Genomic DNA, 18,429 nt, shown 5'->3' on the forward strand with positions numbered 1-18,429 from the left:
CCCCACGCATTCTGTGAGAAGGAAGCTGAGAAGGCACCATTTCTTGTGAAATTACAGACCCACCCAAGGAAAACTGGCAGAATCCGAGTTATGCCTTCTGTCGTTTGTCACGTCCTCTCTCATCGCCTACCCCGGTCTTCCATCGGAATGCAAACATTTGGGATAAAGCCCTGAGAAGTCGAGGCCCTGCTCTACGCCAACCGAGCCGCTCCCCGTCCGCTCTCTTCCGGGAGGAGGTGTCAGCCGCCGGGAAGTGTTCTGGCGTGGGTTCCCTTTCCTGGTGCGCTCTCAGGCCAGTTCCCCGGGAAACGTGGTCTTTCGTATTGTTTTCCGCTCCTGAGTGGCAGCTGGCTCCCTGGGTTCCGGGAGGTGGCGTCACCTGACTTTGTAGAAGAGCTGGAGTAAAAGGCCGACGCCGGACGCGCCTGCCCCATGGGAGTCCAGGGGCTCTGGAAGCTGCTGGAGTGCTCGGGGCGGCAGGTCAGCCCCGAGGCCCTGGAGGGGAAGGTCCTCGCTGTGGGTATCCTTCGCTCTCGGTGGCTCTTCTGCCAAGTGCAGGTGAACTTGGCGAAGTTTCCGCAGATCTAAAGTGGTGTCGTGGGTGGGAGGTCGGCATGCATCCCACCCCTTCGTGTCTTCTCTTCTGAGTCTAGTTCCGTTAGTGTTGCTTAAGGAGGAGGCTTGTGCGACCAGGTTGTCTGACCCTTTTCTTTTGAATCGGCAACTCCTTAAGTCATGGTTTTTGGAAGCAGGAATTCCTGTTACAACATTGGGAAAGTTTCCGAAAGTACGCAGTGAAAACTTTTCCTCCCACTCCCTGTGACTGACTTGTTGAGGATAGTGGCTTCTGTGCACATTTGGCTGATTTCGTGTCTTTGGAATTTTTGATTTTTTTTTCATTATGAAAACGTGATGCTGGTTTTAAGATTTGGACCCTTGTATTCGCTAAGTAGTGTTGCCTTGATCCGGTACCTGTCCCCTCCCCGAAGCCGCGGAGACCTCACACCAGTGTCCTCATGGAGGACCGGGAGAAGCCATTGTATGAAGAGGAACACTGATGATTTTAAGAACATAATGAGATAATTACCACGTTATTCCTAGTGGATAATATTCAAATACATCCGCATTGAATGCTCAGCTTAAAAACTTTTGTTCAGGGTACCTTGAGTTGGGGAAAAGGAAGTTTTTTTGTTTTTTGTTTTAAAGCACCCGCGCTCTGTTGCCCCCCAGTGGTTTCTCGGTATAATTGCATCCTGAAGATGGCCTATCAGTGGATGAAAAGGTGGTTTTCACTGTCAGGAACCCTTAAAACGTCAGCAAAGATTTAGGTCATTTTATGGTTTAAATCCTTTTAAAAGATTAAGATTTTCTAGAACTACTGATATGAAACACCAAGGTCACATTTCTAATTTTGTAGGACGTCAAAGGAAGGAAAGGTGAACCATGTAATTTAGATTATATGTTTGCAGATGGCTCAAAGAGGCCCATTTGGAATATGAAGTCATTTTTATTTTAGGGTCTTTTGAAGAATAAAGCATTTAGCTAAAGAGGAGGTCAGCCTAGTTACAATGATAACCTCATATACAGTACTTGATAGCTTGTATAATTAATTTTTCTTTATCTTCAGAATAATTCAGACATCTGAAGTATATATTTTATTTAATTTTTGTTAATAAAGAACTTATTCATATGAACCAGGTTCATAGTTTGTTCTTGGGTCTCTAAATAAAGTGGTTTTGAACCATCTGAATAGTTGAATGTCTGGTTTATTTATGTGATTTAAATGGCTGTTAAGTAATATACAATCAGCAGTTTATTAATTATTTTTTTATTATGGACCTTAACATTTGTAAAGTGCATGTAAGTGTATTGTGAAGTTACTACACTCTATGCTATACATACAGGGATTACTTCAAAAGTAACTCACCTAACTCTATAACTAAGGACATTTTTAAAATTTTTGTTCTTTTTAAATGTTATTGGTTCTTTGGGTTTTTAACATGAAATGATTTTTAGATTTGCTATAAATTTTAACTTTTCTACCCCTTGGAGAAGTTTAATTTTGCTTGACATAGCATTCTGAAATTAGACAAGTCAAGTTATGCAAATATTTTCAGCTTGTCTGATTCTACGTATTTCTTCTCTAAGAATTTCCAGCTGAAGCTCTTAACACTAGCTGAGGATTGACACTATCCTTGATAAATTTAAAAGTATGAAAAAAAACCCATCTAGTCTCTATGATTCAGTATTTTAGGCATATGGAGTTTAGTAGTCTATATTTCAAAAGCTTCATGTCCAGTTTTAAGAGCATGAATGAGAGTTAATAATCTGAAATTAGATTTTGTCTGATCATAAAGTTGAGAATAAACTTACTATGCAGACAGGTAATTCCGAACAACAGTGTAGCAAGCAGACATAGTTATTCAGTACAGTGTGGCTCTAAGACATCACTGAGTCCTGCCTCCAAGATGGGTCTAGGCCTGACCACTTCCCATGGTCTCTGCCACAGCTGCCTGCTGTCCAGGTGAGCTGTTAGAGCTAATTTAACTGGTTTCCGTGTAGTTCATTCTTCTCATGTTCCCCAGCGAGATCCTCGGGGTTCTGAAATTCATCCAGTGCCTGTTTGTGATGCTTGCACATCAGTCCCACCATCCCTTCTGCCGTGTGGGCCTTGAGTATTTAAGTGGCTTTGGTCCTAGGGCATTGTGTTTGGCCTGTTCTCTCCTCCATTCAGGTCTCTGTGTCTTCTTCAGAAGCCCTCTCTAATCCTAACCCTCAGCCCTGGTCACTTGTGTCCATTTGTTGTTCTCTGTTTCTTCCTTGGTGCTCACCAACAACCCAAATTGTTATATGTCCATTATTTATTTATTTGTCTGTGTCCCTTGTTTGGATTTAAGTTTCTCAGAGATAGGGACCACATCTTTTTTCTTCACAACTGTGTCACTTGATGCATCTCCCTAGAGCCTTGTGTATGCCCAGCCCATGGCAGCACTGATGTTACAGGAATAAATAAAACCATGGTGTGCTGGGCACTAGCTGTTTTGTTGCATAGCATTTAGTTAGGTAATTGTTGATGAGCCTAAGTTGTTGTTTTTTTTTTTTTTAATGATTGTAAAAGTTAGGCCCTGTACATTCACTTAAATACTAAACTGCTCAGCTCATTTAATAGTAGATACTTATTTGCACTCTGATAGGCTGTGTGGAAGGGAGAATAGTGCACAGAAGTGTGCTTTAGATGAGTGTGGCGCTCATAGGCTCTGCTTTCCTCCACTACATTGTGAACTTCAAAAGAGCAGAAACTGTCCAGTGCTGCATAGAAGAATTTCTGCCACATAATAATGCATTTTTAAATAGAGATGTGTAACAAGAGGTCTTAATCTAGGCTGGGGAGGGAACTCATAGACTGAGACCTCAGTAGATGGTAACAAAACAGAGAGGGGGAAACTCAGAGGAAGAGGAAAGAGTATGTGAGAAGGCCCTTGAGGTAGGAAGGAGCTTAGTGGCTTAAAATGTGATGGGAGAAATGAGCAGAGGCCAGATTCAGGCCTTTTGTAGGTCATGGGGAGAACTTTGGATCCTAAAGGCAATGGGGAGCCTCAGGGGGCTTTAATTGTTGTTGCTGAGATCCAAATGCACTTTGAAGGTGCACTAGAAGGTGGAATTGTTAGAATCTGTCAATGGTTGGAGGAGAGGAGTACGTGGGAGGACACCTGGAGTTCTCTCTGGTGAATAGGAGTGGCAGTCACCAAGGTAGGAGCCTCAGTGGCCTGGTGGACACATGGAATTCAGCTTGAAATGTCTGTGAGGGCATCAGGTAGGGGTGCCAACTAGGTGTCTGGTGTGTGGTTAGGAAAGCCAGATGCACGTGGGTAGGGTGTGATGTGGGGCCGAGGTGGCCCGTGGAGTGGTGCAGACAAGAGGGAAGAAGGCCTAGGAAAGGTCAAAGAAAGCTCCTCCATGGTGAGGTGGACGAGCTGGCGAAGAGAATGAGAGGAGGAAGTGCAGCAGGGTGCTGGGCCTTTCTATGGACAAGTACGAAGTGCATTTTCAAAGGTGCATTTGTTAGGGCTGGGGTTGTGGCTCAGTGGTAGAGTGCTCGCCTAACATGTGTGAAGCCCTGGGTTTGATCCTTAGCATCACATATAAATAAATAAAATAAAGTATTGTGTCCATCTACAACTTAAAAAAAAATTTTTTTTAAAAGACACATTTGTTGGAAAATTTAAATGAAATCTCCAAGAAGAAAACATAAATTACCTTTGGTTTTAGCCACAATAGCTGCTATTTAATATTTTGGTGAATGACTTTCTAGATTTTTACGTTTAACATTATAGGTATTGTGAATGGAATCGTAGTGCATATATTTTTGTTACCTGTACATTTCCTGTAGTAGTATTTGTGACTGTCTTCCTTGTCACTAAACATGCTTCTTCAGTTTCCATTTTTAAGAGCTCCTTGGTATTTTAGCAGATCCATATGTCACGATTTTAAAAAGAACTCTTTTTTAAAAAAACTATAGGAAAGCTTTTGAATTGCTCTTCGCATTTTCCTTGCTATATGCAAGCATTCTTGTAAATGAATCTTGTTAAGCCATGATGCTTCTTGAGGATGAGTGCCTGGAAATGGAATTCTTTTTTTTTTTTTTTAATTTGTTTTACTTAGTTACACATAATAGTACAATGATCTTGACATATACAATTGAATCAGATAGGATACAATTTCTCTTTTTTAAGGACATGTCTGTCTTTGTATGGTATAAAAATTAAGTATGTGAATAGTAGTAACAGGTCGAAGTAAAAGTTAAGTGTTCTTGTGAGATCCCATCAGGGCCAGACGTTTTAAAATCTCAGATGAGTGGTGATCTCTGTGTTCAGTGCTTGGTATTACCAGGTATAGGAGGCTGAATTTGTGAGGATGAGGAGGACATTCCAGAACGCTTTCCTTTAACAGTCCTCTCAGATATCAGCATTTGGCTCAACCAGGCACTTAAAGGAGCCCGGGATCGCCATGGGAACGCCATAGAGAATGCCCATCTTCTCACTTTGTTTCATCGGCTCTGCAAACTCTTATTTTTTCGAATTCGCCCTATTTTTGTGTTCGATGGGGATGCTCCATTGTTGAAGAAGCAGACTTTGGTAAGTATCTTCTAATTTTATTTTCTTTTTAGAATTTTAGATACCAAGACTTATTTTGACATATAACCAATTTAATTTCAACTACATTTTAAAATTCATCTTTAACAAACAAGCAAGTTTTTCTTTTTAAAAGAAGGTTTATTATAGTACATCATGTTAGGATGATAAAAATTTAATTAGAACTACTAGAATTCTTGAACTTGAGAGTTTTCACTTTAGAGTATCTGTTTAGGTATTCCACATTTATTCCCACTGTGCTACCATTGCTCAGAACCTTAAGGAAAACCTATTTAAGATTTCTTTGAAAGTGAGATTGGTACCACGCCTTCTTGTGGTGTGGTTGAAGGTGGTGATGAAGTGGATTATCCAGGGAGGAATTTGGGCCTGATATAAAAAATTGATGATGATTTTTCTTATTCTGAAAGTAGTTTTTAAAAATTTCAAGCAATCCAAATAATAATAATAATTTATATGACTTTTATATGTAGAAAATGCCAGCTCACCAGTTCATCAGTTTATAATCATGTCAAATTATTATCCAAGTGAGGATATAGGGTAGAAGTGAGGATTCATAAATTCATAATGCTTGAGCACATTTGTTAACTCTGTATACATGTCTAGACCTGAATGTTTTAGTTTGCCAGACTCTGTGTCAAGTCCTTTTTTGTAAAGATTAGAAAGGAAAACAGGATATCTTTGTTCTTCCTGCCTATCTCAACCATAAGCACAGAGATTGTTTCATTTATCCCTAGTTAGATTTTCCTTTTAAGATGTTTCTGTACATTTTAGGATTTCATCTGACAGAATCTTGGATGTTGAGGGGCAGAGTTACATACAAGTAATGCATTTTTATAAAAAAAGTAATATTGAAAATTGTTTCTGGCATAACAGCATTTTAAAGAATTAATGTTGTCATTCATTTTGGGAAACATTTATTTGATTACATATCAAGTTTTAGGCTTCTTGGGCCATATGAAAACCATATTAAAAGACATTTAAAAGAGCCTGAAAGTAACAAATGATTCCCCCAATATACTATATAAGTAATAGGTGGAAGCTCTGGGTGCCCTTCACGTAGCGGAAACCTGAGGGTGCTCACTGGGGAGACACTGGAACAGCTGTCAGCTCAACACTCAGACAAGCCAAATTTTATGGGAAAAAAAAAATCACAGAAACGTTCTTAATAGACTGATAACTCTGTGTCACATCTTATGTCCTTGCTTTTCATAGGCAAAAAGAAGGCAGAGGAAGGATTTGGCCTCCAGTGACTCCAGAAAAACCACAGAGAAGCTTCTGAAAACATTTTTGAAAAGACAGGCTATCAAAACCGCCTTCAGCAGCAAAAGGCAAGAGGGGAATTACAGTGACTTGGGAGATTAATTAAAAATGTTTCACTTTTGTATTGCATTTCTAGGGTTCTCATTCTCTAACTTTAATTCTCAACAGAAAATAGAGAGTGAAATGAGAGGGATAAGTAGAATGTCCTTGGTTCTGGTAGTTTGAATTGGTGAACCTTCCCCTTCCAGGAGAATCAGCATTGCTAATGAGAAAAGGCTGGGAGGGCCGCAGTGCTTACATTTAGACTTGGTTCTTTATAAAGCTCCATCTTCTTACTGTGGGTGGGCTGTGGCCAAGGCCAGGAGCCCCTGTGAGTCTCCTTCTTTCCTCTGGGCTGTTTTTAGCTCCCACCGTGCTGGAGAGCCCGCCAGGAGAGGGAGAGCCACTGCCTTTGAGCAGGCTTGGTAGGCAGTGTGGGAAGATGACCAACTCAAAATACGTTTTTATATGTTCTCTGTTTACAGAGTTTTGTTTGCTTTTCAGAAATGAAGCACTACCCAGTCTTACACAAGTTCGAAGAGAGGATGACATCTATGTTTTGCCACCTTTGCAAGAGGAAGAAAAACATAGGTAAGTATTTAATTATTTAAGAATATTACTTTAGTCATTATGGTATTGAGATAGTTAAACTTTATGTTTTACCTACGTGATAAGGCATGTGGGGATTTATTAGTGAACCTTCTCTATACCCTTCAGAATGTGTTCCAAAATCCAGGTTTGTCATTTTCTGACTTGTCTTTGTGCTTTGGAGATCTGTTGCTCTTTTGCATACTGAAGAGCCTTTGCTAGCACTGGATTTATAAGTTGGAAGACAAGCATTTTGGTTGTCTTACATTTTGCTTGACGCGCTCTCGCCACCTGCTTCGTCTCTCACCATGTGCTGAGACACCACATGTCACACCCTTGCTGCTCAGTCCAGGGGGCACCGTGCACTTTGGTGTGCTTGCTTCTCAGCCATGAGGTCAGATCACTTGTCCTGCTGGCCTGTGTTCTGGGACTGTGCCTTTCAGTACTCTCCGTGAGCCCCTCTTCTTCTGGTAGCCTGCAGCTTCTGTGTTTGGTGTGTAGATGGAGGACTAGTGGTCTTGTGGCTTATTTTCGTCCTTAGCCCCCATTCCCAAGAGACAAGGCAGCAGGGGCTGAGCCCAGGTCATTTCCTTATTTAAAGCACTTCTGTCTATTTCTTGAGGATAAATGTCAACCCTTAATCACACTGCTCCAGCTTCATCTTCTGGTTGCCACACTGGCCACAGGCAGGCTTTCTTTCCCTTGTTTTTAGATAGTTCTAAAACTTAGTTCTTCCGTCTGGAAAACTTCCCTCCATGAATCTCTCTGTACCCCACAACTGGACACCACATTTACTAGTGGCTGAATCCAGCCAGTGTAATTTAGGAGACGTGGACAGTTTTCTTGGCTCTCCAAATGGGACTAAGATGACTCTCCTGGATGCACCTTCAGCAGCCTGCCCTTCCCTCACGGTGCAGGCTTTGAGGTCATGTTGTGGTTGCCAACTTACCTGTGCTCCCCACCAGACAGTGCGGCCCCTGGCGCCCAGGTCTTTCTGGCTTATTTGCTGTTGTTACCCCAACACTAGCAGCATCTTGCACTCAGTAAATCTTTAGGCTTCAAAATGATCTTAGGTTTTGTAAATATGTGTTTGACTTTCAGTTCAGAAGAAGAAGATGAAAAAGAGTGGCAAGAAAGAATGGATCAGAAACAAGCATTACAGGTATTTAAATAATTCTGAAATTCAGAATGTGTTTTGTTATTTGAAATGATTAACGTGAAAATACTATTGATTAGTTATTGTATATTAATCAAAGTCCCTGATAAAAAGTAAGTAAATACAGATTCCCTTTTTATTGTGTGTATTTATATGCATAATGTACATATCTGTGCATTTATGTGTGTGTATAAATAAAAACTCACCCATATACACATGTATGAAATTACCATTATATATGTTTGTCCAAAATAGTCATTTTTTTTATAGCCAATCAAATGACCAATCAATAAATAGTAATACGTGCCTGTGTAGAATATAGAAAGCATACCATCTGGACTAACTTGGAGTAACATTTTGGTATATTGTAGATCGCGTTCCCCACCCCATCTGGTTGAATACCTGTGTTTGTATTTGGGTGTGCGAGTATACACCAAATGTACGTGTGTATATGCACTTGTTTGTGTGCATGTCTGCCTACTTTCTAGTTATCTGTTATCATGTAATTTGGTATAGAAGTGAGCATTTTCACCTTCTGTCTTGGTCTGGGTGTTGATCTGCTCATTTAGGTACTGCTCTCTTGGAGCCCACCATGTAGGTAAAGGTCAATCTACAGCCAGGGCTGAACTTGTATGTCCAGTTGTTGACGCTGGCTGTCAGATAGACCTCACTGAGGCTGGCCACCAGAATACCTGTGTGTGGCCTCCACATGGCCTGGGCTTTTTCCCAGCATGGCAGCTGTGTTCCAAGGGCAAGCATTCCAAACAAACAAACAAAAAAAGTTCCAGGCAGAAACTTTGCTGTCTTTCTAACCAAGCTTTGGAAGTTATATAGTATCTTTCTACCACTTTCTATTAGTTAGAAGTCAGTTCCTAGGACCAGTGCCTATTTAAAAACAGAATTAGACAAGAATGTCAATGAATCTGGATGTGTTTTAACATTCTCACTGCACATATTTTAATGAATAATGTTTTTATAAATTCAAGTCATACTGTATATAAAAGTTTTTAAATTGAACATATTCTCAAGTTTCCTAGTAAAGCAGATAACATTCTTTGATAACCAAATTCATTTGAGTATAATAGTGAATTGAACTAAGTGTATGAAATGTAAATTTCATTGTGTTATATTTTACTCTTTACAGGAAGAGTTCTTCCATAATCCTCACTCAATAGATATTGAGTCTGAGGACTTCACCAGCCTACCCCCGGAAGTAAAGCATGAAATCTTGACAGATATGAAAGAATTTACCAAGCGGAGAAGAACATTGTTTGAAGCAATGCCAGAGGTGACAGAGACATTAGTATACAGTATTATGTTAATACTTAGAATGAAAAACATCAGCAGAACTTCTTATTAGAAAGAAGAGAAATATGATAAGCAGTACTGAAATTATATGTTAATTTCTGGTAATAGAGTTGAAAATGACAGGAAGGAAATGCAACAAGCTGTCGTGACGTTGTCCCTGGGCAATGAACAATTTTTTTTTCCTTTGTCATTTGAGCTTCTTCAAATATTCTGTAATGAACATATTAAGGGGAAATAATTACATTAAGTTTAGAAGTCCATTCTAATGCTGGTTTGGAGTCTGATAGTAACATCTGTGTTATAAATTTTCCATCTTAAAGTAAATGTTACAATCCATTATAACTGTATGAACAGTTGTGACTCAATCCATAGTTTTAGCATAAAACAGAAGTATTTTTATTGTTTAAGAACATGTATATTTAATGATGAAGGAAAGATTAATAAATTCTCGAAGTTACCTTCTCTTTGTAAATTGCAACCAATAATCTTGTTTTATACTCTTAATGGGAAGTTCATTGTCTAAGTATGTAACCTGAATATCTATCTGGCATAGAATGCAAAATTGGTGAGATTAAACATTATCCCTGAGGGAAAAAAATGAATTTGCCAAGCAAAGAACAACATTATTTGAAGCAATGCAGAGGTGAAATGGGCATTAGTTACAATTCCATAGTTCTTCTTTAGCCCACTGCAGGACAGAAGCAAATCTTGTGACATTATCCCTACTGAGGGACATAGTAATTTTTTAAAAAAAAGTTTTCTGAAGATTTTGAGTACTTCTTCAATTGACATGAGAAGTAGGAAAAGGGCAGGATATGTTTCTTTTCCTTTCACTTTCTTCTGTTTTCCCATGTGGGATGTGAAGATGGGAAAGTACTGAGGTGCAAAGAAATGAGATGCTTGGGTCTTTGGGTGTACAGAAGATAATTTATTTTTATTTCAGGGAAAAATATTTGGGCCCTTGCATGTATCAGGCATTTTATTTCACACAGGATCTCCGTAGTACTTGAGGAAATGGGACGCAGTTCTTCCTTACCTGCTCCTCATCTCCTCCTTCAGGGCAGCATTTCAGGTGCAGTACTGAAAGGTGGTGTGGAGTAGCAGCTTGTTGCATCTCTCATTTTGATGGAACAGAGTTGTTCTGAGTCTTCCGGGTTTTGTATCATCTGTATGTTGTGTAAAGGTGATGTTGATGCTAGTTGTGAGGGTGAGCAGTAGTACTAATAGTAATAGTAGTAGCTCAATTTTGGTAAATATGTCTGCTTTGGATCCCATATTTACCACTTGTTAGCCATGTGCCTCTGGGCAAGTTACTTAACCTCATTTGCAGAAGGGAGATAATGTCTCACAGGGTGGTTGTGAGAATAAGTTGAGATGGTTTATATCAAAGTGTATAGAAGAATGCCCTTTACAGGAAAGCTTTGTAAATTTTACTATTACTCTTAATAACTGCGATTGCTGTGACTTACGGTGTGTGTCTTCTATGGGCCAAGGACAGTGTTGGGCACTTGCATTCTAGATTATGTGTTAAGCCATGACCAAGATTGTTTTGTGTATACTCAATAAATATTTTTGATTAAATTGTGACAGTATCCATAATTTCTATACTTTTTGCTTAATTCTTTTGTTTTAAGGATTATTTTTTAAAGGCAGTTATAGTCTGTCCTAGTGTTCAGTTTTTATTTTTATGTTACAATATTGTAAAATAAACCAATGTATTTGTATAATATGAAACTACCACTAATTAAAACGGGCAATTATTCTTTGTCCCCTTTTGGGGGAAAAGGTGGAATAGTGTCTGTATTAAATGTAAAACAGTAATTTTATTTGTTAATTTTGCCTCTAGGAGTCCAATGACTTTTCACAGTACCAACTCAAAGGCTTACTTAAAAAAAACTATCTAAACCAGCACATAGAAAATGTCCAAAAAGAAATGAATCAACAGCACTCAGGACAGATCCAGAGGCAGTATGAAGAAGAAGGGGGTTTTCTGAAGGAGGTGGAATCGAGGAGAGTGGTCTCTGAGGACACTTCACATTACATCTTGATAAAAGGTATGTAGTGGTTCTGAGTTCAGTAAACTACCGGTCCTGGATAATGATAGTGAGGTCCTGCTTATGCAGCTATAAATGGATGAGCCCAGCGCCAACCCAGTTTAAAATTAACTAATTTGCTGATTAACTAATCTATTAGCTAAAAATTAATTGCTGCTTAGCAAAAATTGTAACTCCATTTATGGGAACCAATGACATCTCGTTCATCTTACTAGACGTATATGGTCACACTGTGAACTATGTGGTGAAAAGTGTTTTACTTTTTCTTAAGGTTTTCAAGCTAAGAAAGTGGAAGAAGTGGGTTTGGAGTCTCTTCCTTCTTCCAGCAAAATGCATAACATTTCTTTTGACATGAAGTCATCTCCCTGTGAAAACCCAAAGCCAGAGAAAGAACCTGATGCTGCCCCTCCTTCTCCAAGAACGCTGCTAGCTCTGCAGGCCGCCATGCTGGGCAGTAGCTCTGAAGAGGAGCCTGAGAGTGGAGCCCCAAAGCAGCACAGCAAGAGGGGTGCTGCACCAGACCAAGGCTCTGTATCACCACGGACCCTCTTGGCCATTCAGAGAGCTCTTGATGATGACGAAAATGTGGGAGTGAGTGCCGGGGACAGCATGCAGGCAGGAGGGCCAGGAGTGAGGACGCTGCTTAGAGACAGCCCCGGCAAAGAGCATGCTGAAGGGCCTAAAGTGAGAGAAGGGGGAGCAGGGCTGCTCACCATGGGCCCCCCTCCAGCCAACGTGCACTTCCTGGAGGAGCCCGGGGCCAGCCCTGGCAGTGGAGAGGAGCTGATAGACTCGGCTCATTTGTTGAGCACTGTAGTTAGTCAAGGCAGTAAGTCTGACGTTCCAGAAGAACACATGCCACTCACTCACACGGAGAAGGGAGTCTCTCAGATGAACAGTGAGTCCACAGATAAGGCTAGGAAGGGTCCTCTTCCTCACAGTGACAGGCCCGGGCTCCCCCTGGGACAGGAACAGACACAGACACCTCCCACAAGCACAGCTTCTGAACCCAGGAGCGAAGCACATGCTGAGGAACTCAAGCTGTGGGCAGGTCCTGGCCCTTCCCAGAGTGGATATGATTCTGCTTTGTCAAGCGATGATGAAAGAGAAGCTAGAGCAAAGCCCGCTGAGGTCACTGGCATCAGCACTTTACAAGAAAGGAGGGACATAGTAAGTGTCCCTTCAGAGGCAGTAGGTAACCTAGAAAATGCCATGCCCTTAAATGCTGCAGAGCACGAGGATTTCCCCCAAACCATCCAGAAATGCGAAATAACTACACCGGCGGGCCAGGAGCTAGTGTCAGTCCTGAATTCCTTGGAACCAGTGGAGATGGAGTCTGAAGAAAGTGAATCTGATGGTAAGTGCTGTGCTATTTCCGAGCGGCAGAGGTGGGGTGGGAGCTGAGAGGTCCCTTAGCGTAGCCCCATTCCCACTTTTTACAGATGAGAAACCAGAAAGAGGTGAAATGACTTTGCAGGGACTCACAGCTGGGACTGCGTCCTCGTCTATCCTGCTTTGCAAAGCTCCGTCTTTGTTGGCTATAAAGTGGGGGTAGTGTCCTAGAGGGAGAAGGCAAAGCTGGGGTTTTCCTTTAGCTCTCAGGCTCCTTTGCCAGTACCTCAGTGACAAGCACTTTATATTTGTCTTATCATTTCTTACTTTGTCTGCCACTGTTGTTAGGCTTTCTCCCCATGGATATGATATATGTGTCTATTTCTGTATGCACTTATATGCTGCTGGTGCTCATTATGTGTAGATGCTACATTTGTATAAAATTATTTGTAACTCTAGAGTCAGTACTTAGTGTCGTTTGCCAACATTGCAGGGCGATTTCTATCGCCACACTGTCCCCCAGTGAGATCTGCCTTGATTCAGTGCTCCTGCAGAGATGGCCAGAGGGTGGGACAGTGGAGTGGCAGTGTAGTAGAAGCAGCTGCAGCATTGGGGTTTGCAACCCAACTTCAGAACTTGTGAGTAGGGCCACCTCGGGGAAGCCACCCAACACTTCTGAACCTCGTTCCTTGTTGTAAAGTGGAGAAAATGTAATCTGCCAAGGTGGGTTGTTTAGTAGGACCAAAAGTATATGTGCAACATATTCATATAGATACACATATTTCTCTGCAGGAGCAATGACCCTCTTTTTGCCAATTTAGTGTTCACATAACTTTATAAACCAAACCCTGTGTGATGAAGATCTTCGTGCACATACACTCTCACCTTGTGTCCTGGTGTCTGTTGGGCCTCTACATTCTAAACTCATGATTTCCCAGTTGTGATTAATAAGTACAGTGCACCTGAACACATGTGTAGACACTTGTTTTTGTATCCATTGATAACTTTATCTGTGTAAATTGTAGCTATGATAGTTACCAAATGGGACTTTCTAACTGCATCATTCCTTGTATATTTATCAGTGGGCACCCTACTATAAGGAAGATCTGTCTCTACTCCCTCATTTATTTTTATTTTTTTCTGTGTGGCCTCCTGGATTCTGGCTTTATTCAGTGAGTTACAGTCTGATACTCTGACAGTTTATTTTTTTGCTTGAGTTGTCCCAGCTTTGGCCAGTGTGGCCTCTTCAAGCTGGCTCCTGCGGCTTTTGACAATCCCCCCTTACATTTTGAGCATTTCCTTACTTTCTGGCCTAGATGTTCCAGGCCTGTGTTGCACTCATGCCCTGACCCTGGTCTTCTCACCAAGGACCCTTTCTTCTTTCAGGGAGCATGATGTTTAGAAAGCATGGCTGGGTGCTAAGTGCTCACTGTTTCCCTCAGCAACAGAGCCTGGAGCTACATTTACGTATACATACACAGATGCATGTGTGCGCACATCTATATTTATTTCTGGGTTTATCTTTGTATTAAGATCCAGGTGTTCACACTGATATCTGTAATTCCCAACATCCAGGGTTTATTCTAACCTCCCTGTCTTTATAATTTTCTTTTTTTAAAATATATTTTTAGTTGTAGATGGACACAATTTTTTGTTTGTTTATTTTTATGTGGTGCTGGGGATCGAACCCAGTGCCTCATGCCCCTATAATTTTCTTAACAGTGAGAAACTTCCTCCCATTATCTTCAATATATTTACCTATCTGTTATTTCTTTCTTTATCTATAATGATCTCCCCTTACCTCTGGCTCCTCCTCGATCTGGTCCTCTCTGTCCCGATTGTTTCCTCACACAAATACGTGCAAGGCCCCTTCCCTGAAAGCAAGGAATGGAACCAATATGTATTTATTAAGAAAAAATAACAAGAGAAGAGGAAAGGAATGTAGAAGAGAAAGAACTATTTCTCTGAGTATTACCCAGGATTCTTTCAGCTTTATTTACTCTTTTCATAGTGAAATGGCATAAAGTCATATTTAACAATCTATACTTGATAATTTTTCTTTTTGAATTTTTTTAAAAAATATTTTTTATACCTTTATCTTGTTTATTTATTTTTTATGTGGTGCTGGGGATCAAACCCAGTGCCTCACACATGCTAGGCAAGTGCTCTATCACTGACACAACCCCAGACTCCTTTTGAATTTTAAAAACAATATTAGTTAACTTAGGACATATAACAGTTGATTAATCTAATGTGCAAATCTTAGAGTTTGATTCCTACCTTCAAAGATAGTCTATCTAATTGAAAAGGCTTGTTTTGAAGTTACAGGCATTTGTGATTGAGTTTGTTTAACAGTAACATTAATTGCATGTATTCTACTAAACGCAGATTTTCTCTTTGGAGACAACATTTTTCAGGGTTCTTCAGAAAGGTGTTGATGGTTTCAGGATAATTTCCATGTTCCAGTTGCAGATGAAGTGACCCTGTTATTTTGGTACAGGAAGCTTCATTGAAGTGCAGAATGTGACAAGTGATGACGAACTTGAAGCTTCCGAACCTCCCTCTGAACAAAGTGAAGAGGAGCCAAGAGGAACTGAGGAGGAAGAAGCCCCTGGTGGCACCCAGAGCCTTCTACAGGACAACTCAGAAGGCGAGGACTCTGATACTGACCCACGCAAAAAAGCTGAAAAGGAAGCAGAAGACTCCCTGGATGAATGGCAAGATATCAACTTGGTAATAATGCAGCATGTTTCAACTTATTGTTAAGAAGCTGACCTCAGTAGCTTTTGAGTTTTAAGAGTTGTTGGATGAAAATTTATTAGCTGATTGCAATGAATCTTCCTGTTGATGGTTTATTTTCTATCTAGATTACTGTCTGGGATAGACTCTGCTTTTCTTGTGACTTAGTGAGGGAGCTCAGGTATTATAGTCTTGCTCAGAAATCTCTGTGGAATGCTTCATGAGGAGAAGAAGGTTGTTGATATTTTCAGTCAGATTAAATGCAGGCTTTATCTAACAAATGAACTTAATTGGATTATTAATATAATTATCTGCAAATGAAAAATTATTCTATAGGAGGAGCTGGAAACCCTGGAGAGCAACCTCTTAGCACAACAGAATTCACTCAAAGCTCAGAAGCAGCAGCAAGAGCGGATCGCTGCCACTGTGACGGGACAGATGTTCCTGGAAAGCCAGGTGTGTTCCTTGGCTGGGGCATCCGCATCCCTTCCTTAGACCCCAGGGAAGGCTGGATGGCGTGTGGTTGCTGCTCCCTCTGGCTGTGGCCTGGGTGCATTGCCCTGGGGCTGTTGTGTCTGATTGCAGGAGCTCCTGCGCCTGTTTGGCATTCCCTACATCGAGGCTCCCATGGAGGCGGAGGCGCAGTGTGCCATCCTGGACCTCACCGACCAGACTTCTGGAACCATCACCGATGATAGTGACATCTGGCTGTTTGGAGCACGGCATGTCTATAAGAACTTTTTCAATAAAAACAAATATGTAGAATATTACCAATATGTGGACTTTCACAACCAATTAGGTAAGACCTCAGAGTAGATTTCTGAAATTTACCTTTGCTATTTGCCTTATGCATTGTTTTCTTTCCAGGGAACTAATTTGATGCCTTAATGGAAAGGTTAGGTGCATACAAGTTTTCATATAAGAGATCTTTTTCTTAAGTGGAGAAATAGGATTTTGAAAACTGGACTTCAATCAAAGTCCTGGTATGTTTAGTTTTTTTCCAAGCTTAATCATCTGACCTGGTTAGTTGTCTAGTCATTAGCTCTCCAGAGTGAACCAGGGTAGGAGGGAGGAATCGGGTGGAGTGACTCCTGCCCATGGCTCATGCTGGTGTTCCTGGTATTGGTTACTCTTTCTGCAAATACCACATCAAGTGATCCCTGAATGCCAGTTATTCTTGATAGGGAAATGGAATGAAGCAGTCTAGTAGGAGAAACAGATAATGAGCAAATGCATAAGTTATTGACAGTCTGGAGAAACCGTATTTATAGGTAGCCTTAGGGGCCTGAAGGAGATCTGCAAGTGCTTTAGAGAAGCACTTGGTGATAAGTGCTCAAAGGGACTAGCAAGTGCAGAGGTCCTGAGGCACAAGTCCCCTCCCGGGAGGCTAGCAGGAGTGGGAAGAGTTATGTGGTGGGAGAGTATGGAGAGACCTGGGTCAAGGCCATTGTGGTGCACTGGAGGAGGGAGTGTGGGCCAGCTGGTGTGGGAGGGGAGAGGAGAGGAACAAGGTACCAAGCAGCCTGTGGTGTGGACCCACCATCAACAGGATGAGGGAGACTAGGAAGAGGAGTGGAACTGGGAGAGGGAAGAGTTCAGGCTGGAATGTGTCAAATTTGATATGCCCATGCGATCCCCAAGTGGAGATACAGAGTTTGTAGTTGAATATATGCAACTGTGGTTCAGAGGCAGCCAGGCTAGATAGTTAAATTCAAAGGTTAGCATGTAGAGGGAATTTGAAGCTGTGAGAACAGAGAAACTTTAAAAATCTGAACAGAATGCCATTTTTAAAAATCTATTTCAGATAATAAAAGGAGATATCTTTGGCTGTTGAGTGTGTGTGTATGTAACGTTTATATAACATTTATGTAAATTATGTAATTTATGTGATTATGTTTATAAATGTTATAAAATAAATATTTAAATTAAAATTGCTACTCTTGTAGGATTAGACCGGAACAAATTAATAAACTTGGCCTATTTGCTTGGAAGTGATTACACTGAAGGAATACCAACTGTAGGCTGTGTAACAGCCATGGAGATTCTCAATGAATTCCCTGGACGTGGCCTGGAACCTCTCCTAAAATTCTCGTAAGTTCTTTCTACAGTTCTTTAATTCAGATGTTTGTAGAAATACCCATTCTAGCAAATGGAACTTTTTCTCAAGTCATGAGCTGTCACAGATCACTGTGGACTGAGAGACTAGCAGGAGGTGCTCATTGATCCCCCGGAGTCCTCCTGAGATCAGAGTCAGTTTCCTTCTTGAGTGGCACCAGGCTTCTCCTGGTCCCAGGGGAGGAGTATACAAGCCATTTTGTCCATTCAAGTATTTATTGAATTGTGACTATAAGTCAGATGCCGCAGGCCTTGGGGATATGAAGGATGAGCAAGTCACTGCCTGAGGGGCTTCCCGTGCCCTTGGGGTGTGAGGAGCAAAGGTGCTTGCATTGTGTGTTCAGTGTTCTGAGGCCTCCAGGTGGCCGTCCTGTTCCTCACCTTGTGAATTCTATGGTATGTCCAGTTGTGGAATCTCATTTGGTCTAGAGCCCAGAGTCCTGCCGTTCAGCTATTAGTTCTGGTGACTCTGAGATGGGAGGAGTCATCAGCACATCTGTGAAAGTAGTTCTTTCTTGGGGCTATAGCTCAGCGGTAGAGCATTTGACTAGCACGCATAGGGCCCCAGCACTGCAAAAGAAGAAAAAAAGAAGAGACAGTTTGCACACACCATAAAAGTCACCCCTGAAGTGACTAGTTCTGTGGTGTTTAGCATAATCACAAGACATGATGGCATCTTCTGGCC

General features: G+C 41.2%; 1 protein-coding gene across 2 annotated transcripts in view; it reads left to right on the forward strand.

Annotated features, from left to right (window-relative positions):
• Window positions 1-18,429, forward strand: part of Ercc5 (ERCC excision repair 5, endonuclease) — a 24,312-nt gene continuing 5,883 nt past the window's right edge. For both annotated transcript variants that reach the window (XM_076872006.2, XM_076872007.2), the window contains exons 1-12: window positions 1-520; window positions 4,960-5,135; window positions 6,366-6,481; window positions 6,957-7,043; window positions 8,142-8,202; window positions 9,341-9,484; window positions 11,351-11,558; window positions 11,830-12,915; window positions 15,391-15,623; window positions 15,966-16,085; window positions 16,215-16,428; window positions 17,576-17,720. In XM_076872006.2, the coding sequence (XP_076728121.2) occupies window positions 433-520; window positions 4,960-5,135; window positions 6,366-6,481; window positions 6,957-7,043; window positions 8,142-8,202; window positions 9,341-9,484; window positions 11,351-11,558; window positions 11,830-12,915; window positions 15,391-15,623; window positions 15,966-16,085; window positions 16,215-16,428; window positions 17,576-17,720 (2,678 nt within the window). In that variant the 5' untranslated portion in view covers window positions 1-432. The remainder of the gene's footprint in view (window positions 521-4,959; window positions 5,136-6,365; window positions 6,482-6,956; window positions 7,044-8,141; window positions 8,203-9,340; window positions 9,485-11,350; window positions 11,559-11,829; window positions 12,916-15,390; window positions 15,624-15,965; window positions 16,086-16,214; window positions 16,429-17,575; window positions 17,721-18,429) is intronic.

This window comes from Callospermophilus lateralis, chromosome 12 (assembly GCF_048772815.1).
Source record: "Callospermophilus lateralis isolate mCalLat2 chromosome 12, mCalLat2.hap1, whole genome shotgun sequence".
Taxonomy (NCBI): Eukaryota; Metazoa; Chordata; class Mammalia; order Rodentia; family Sciuridae; genus Callospermophilus; species Callospermophilus lateralis.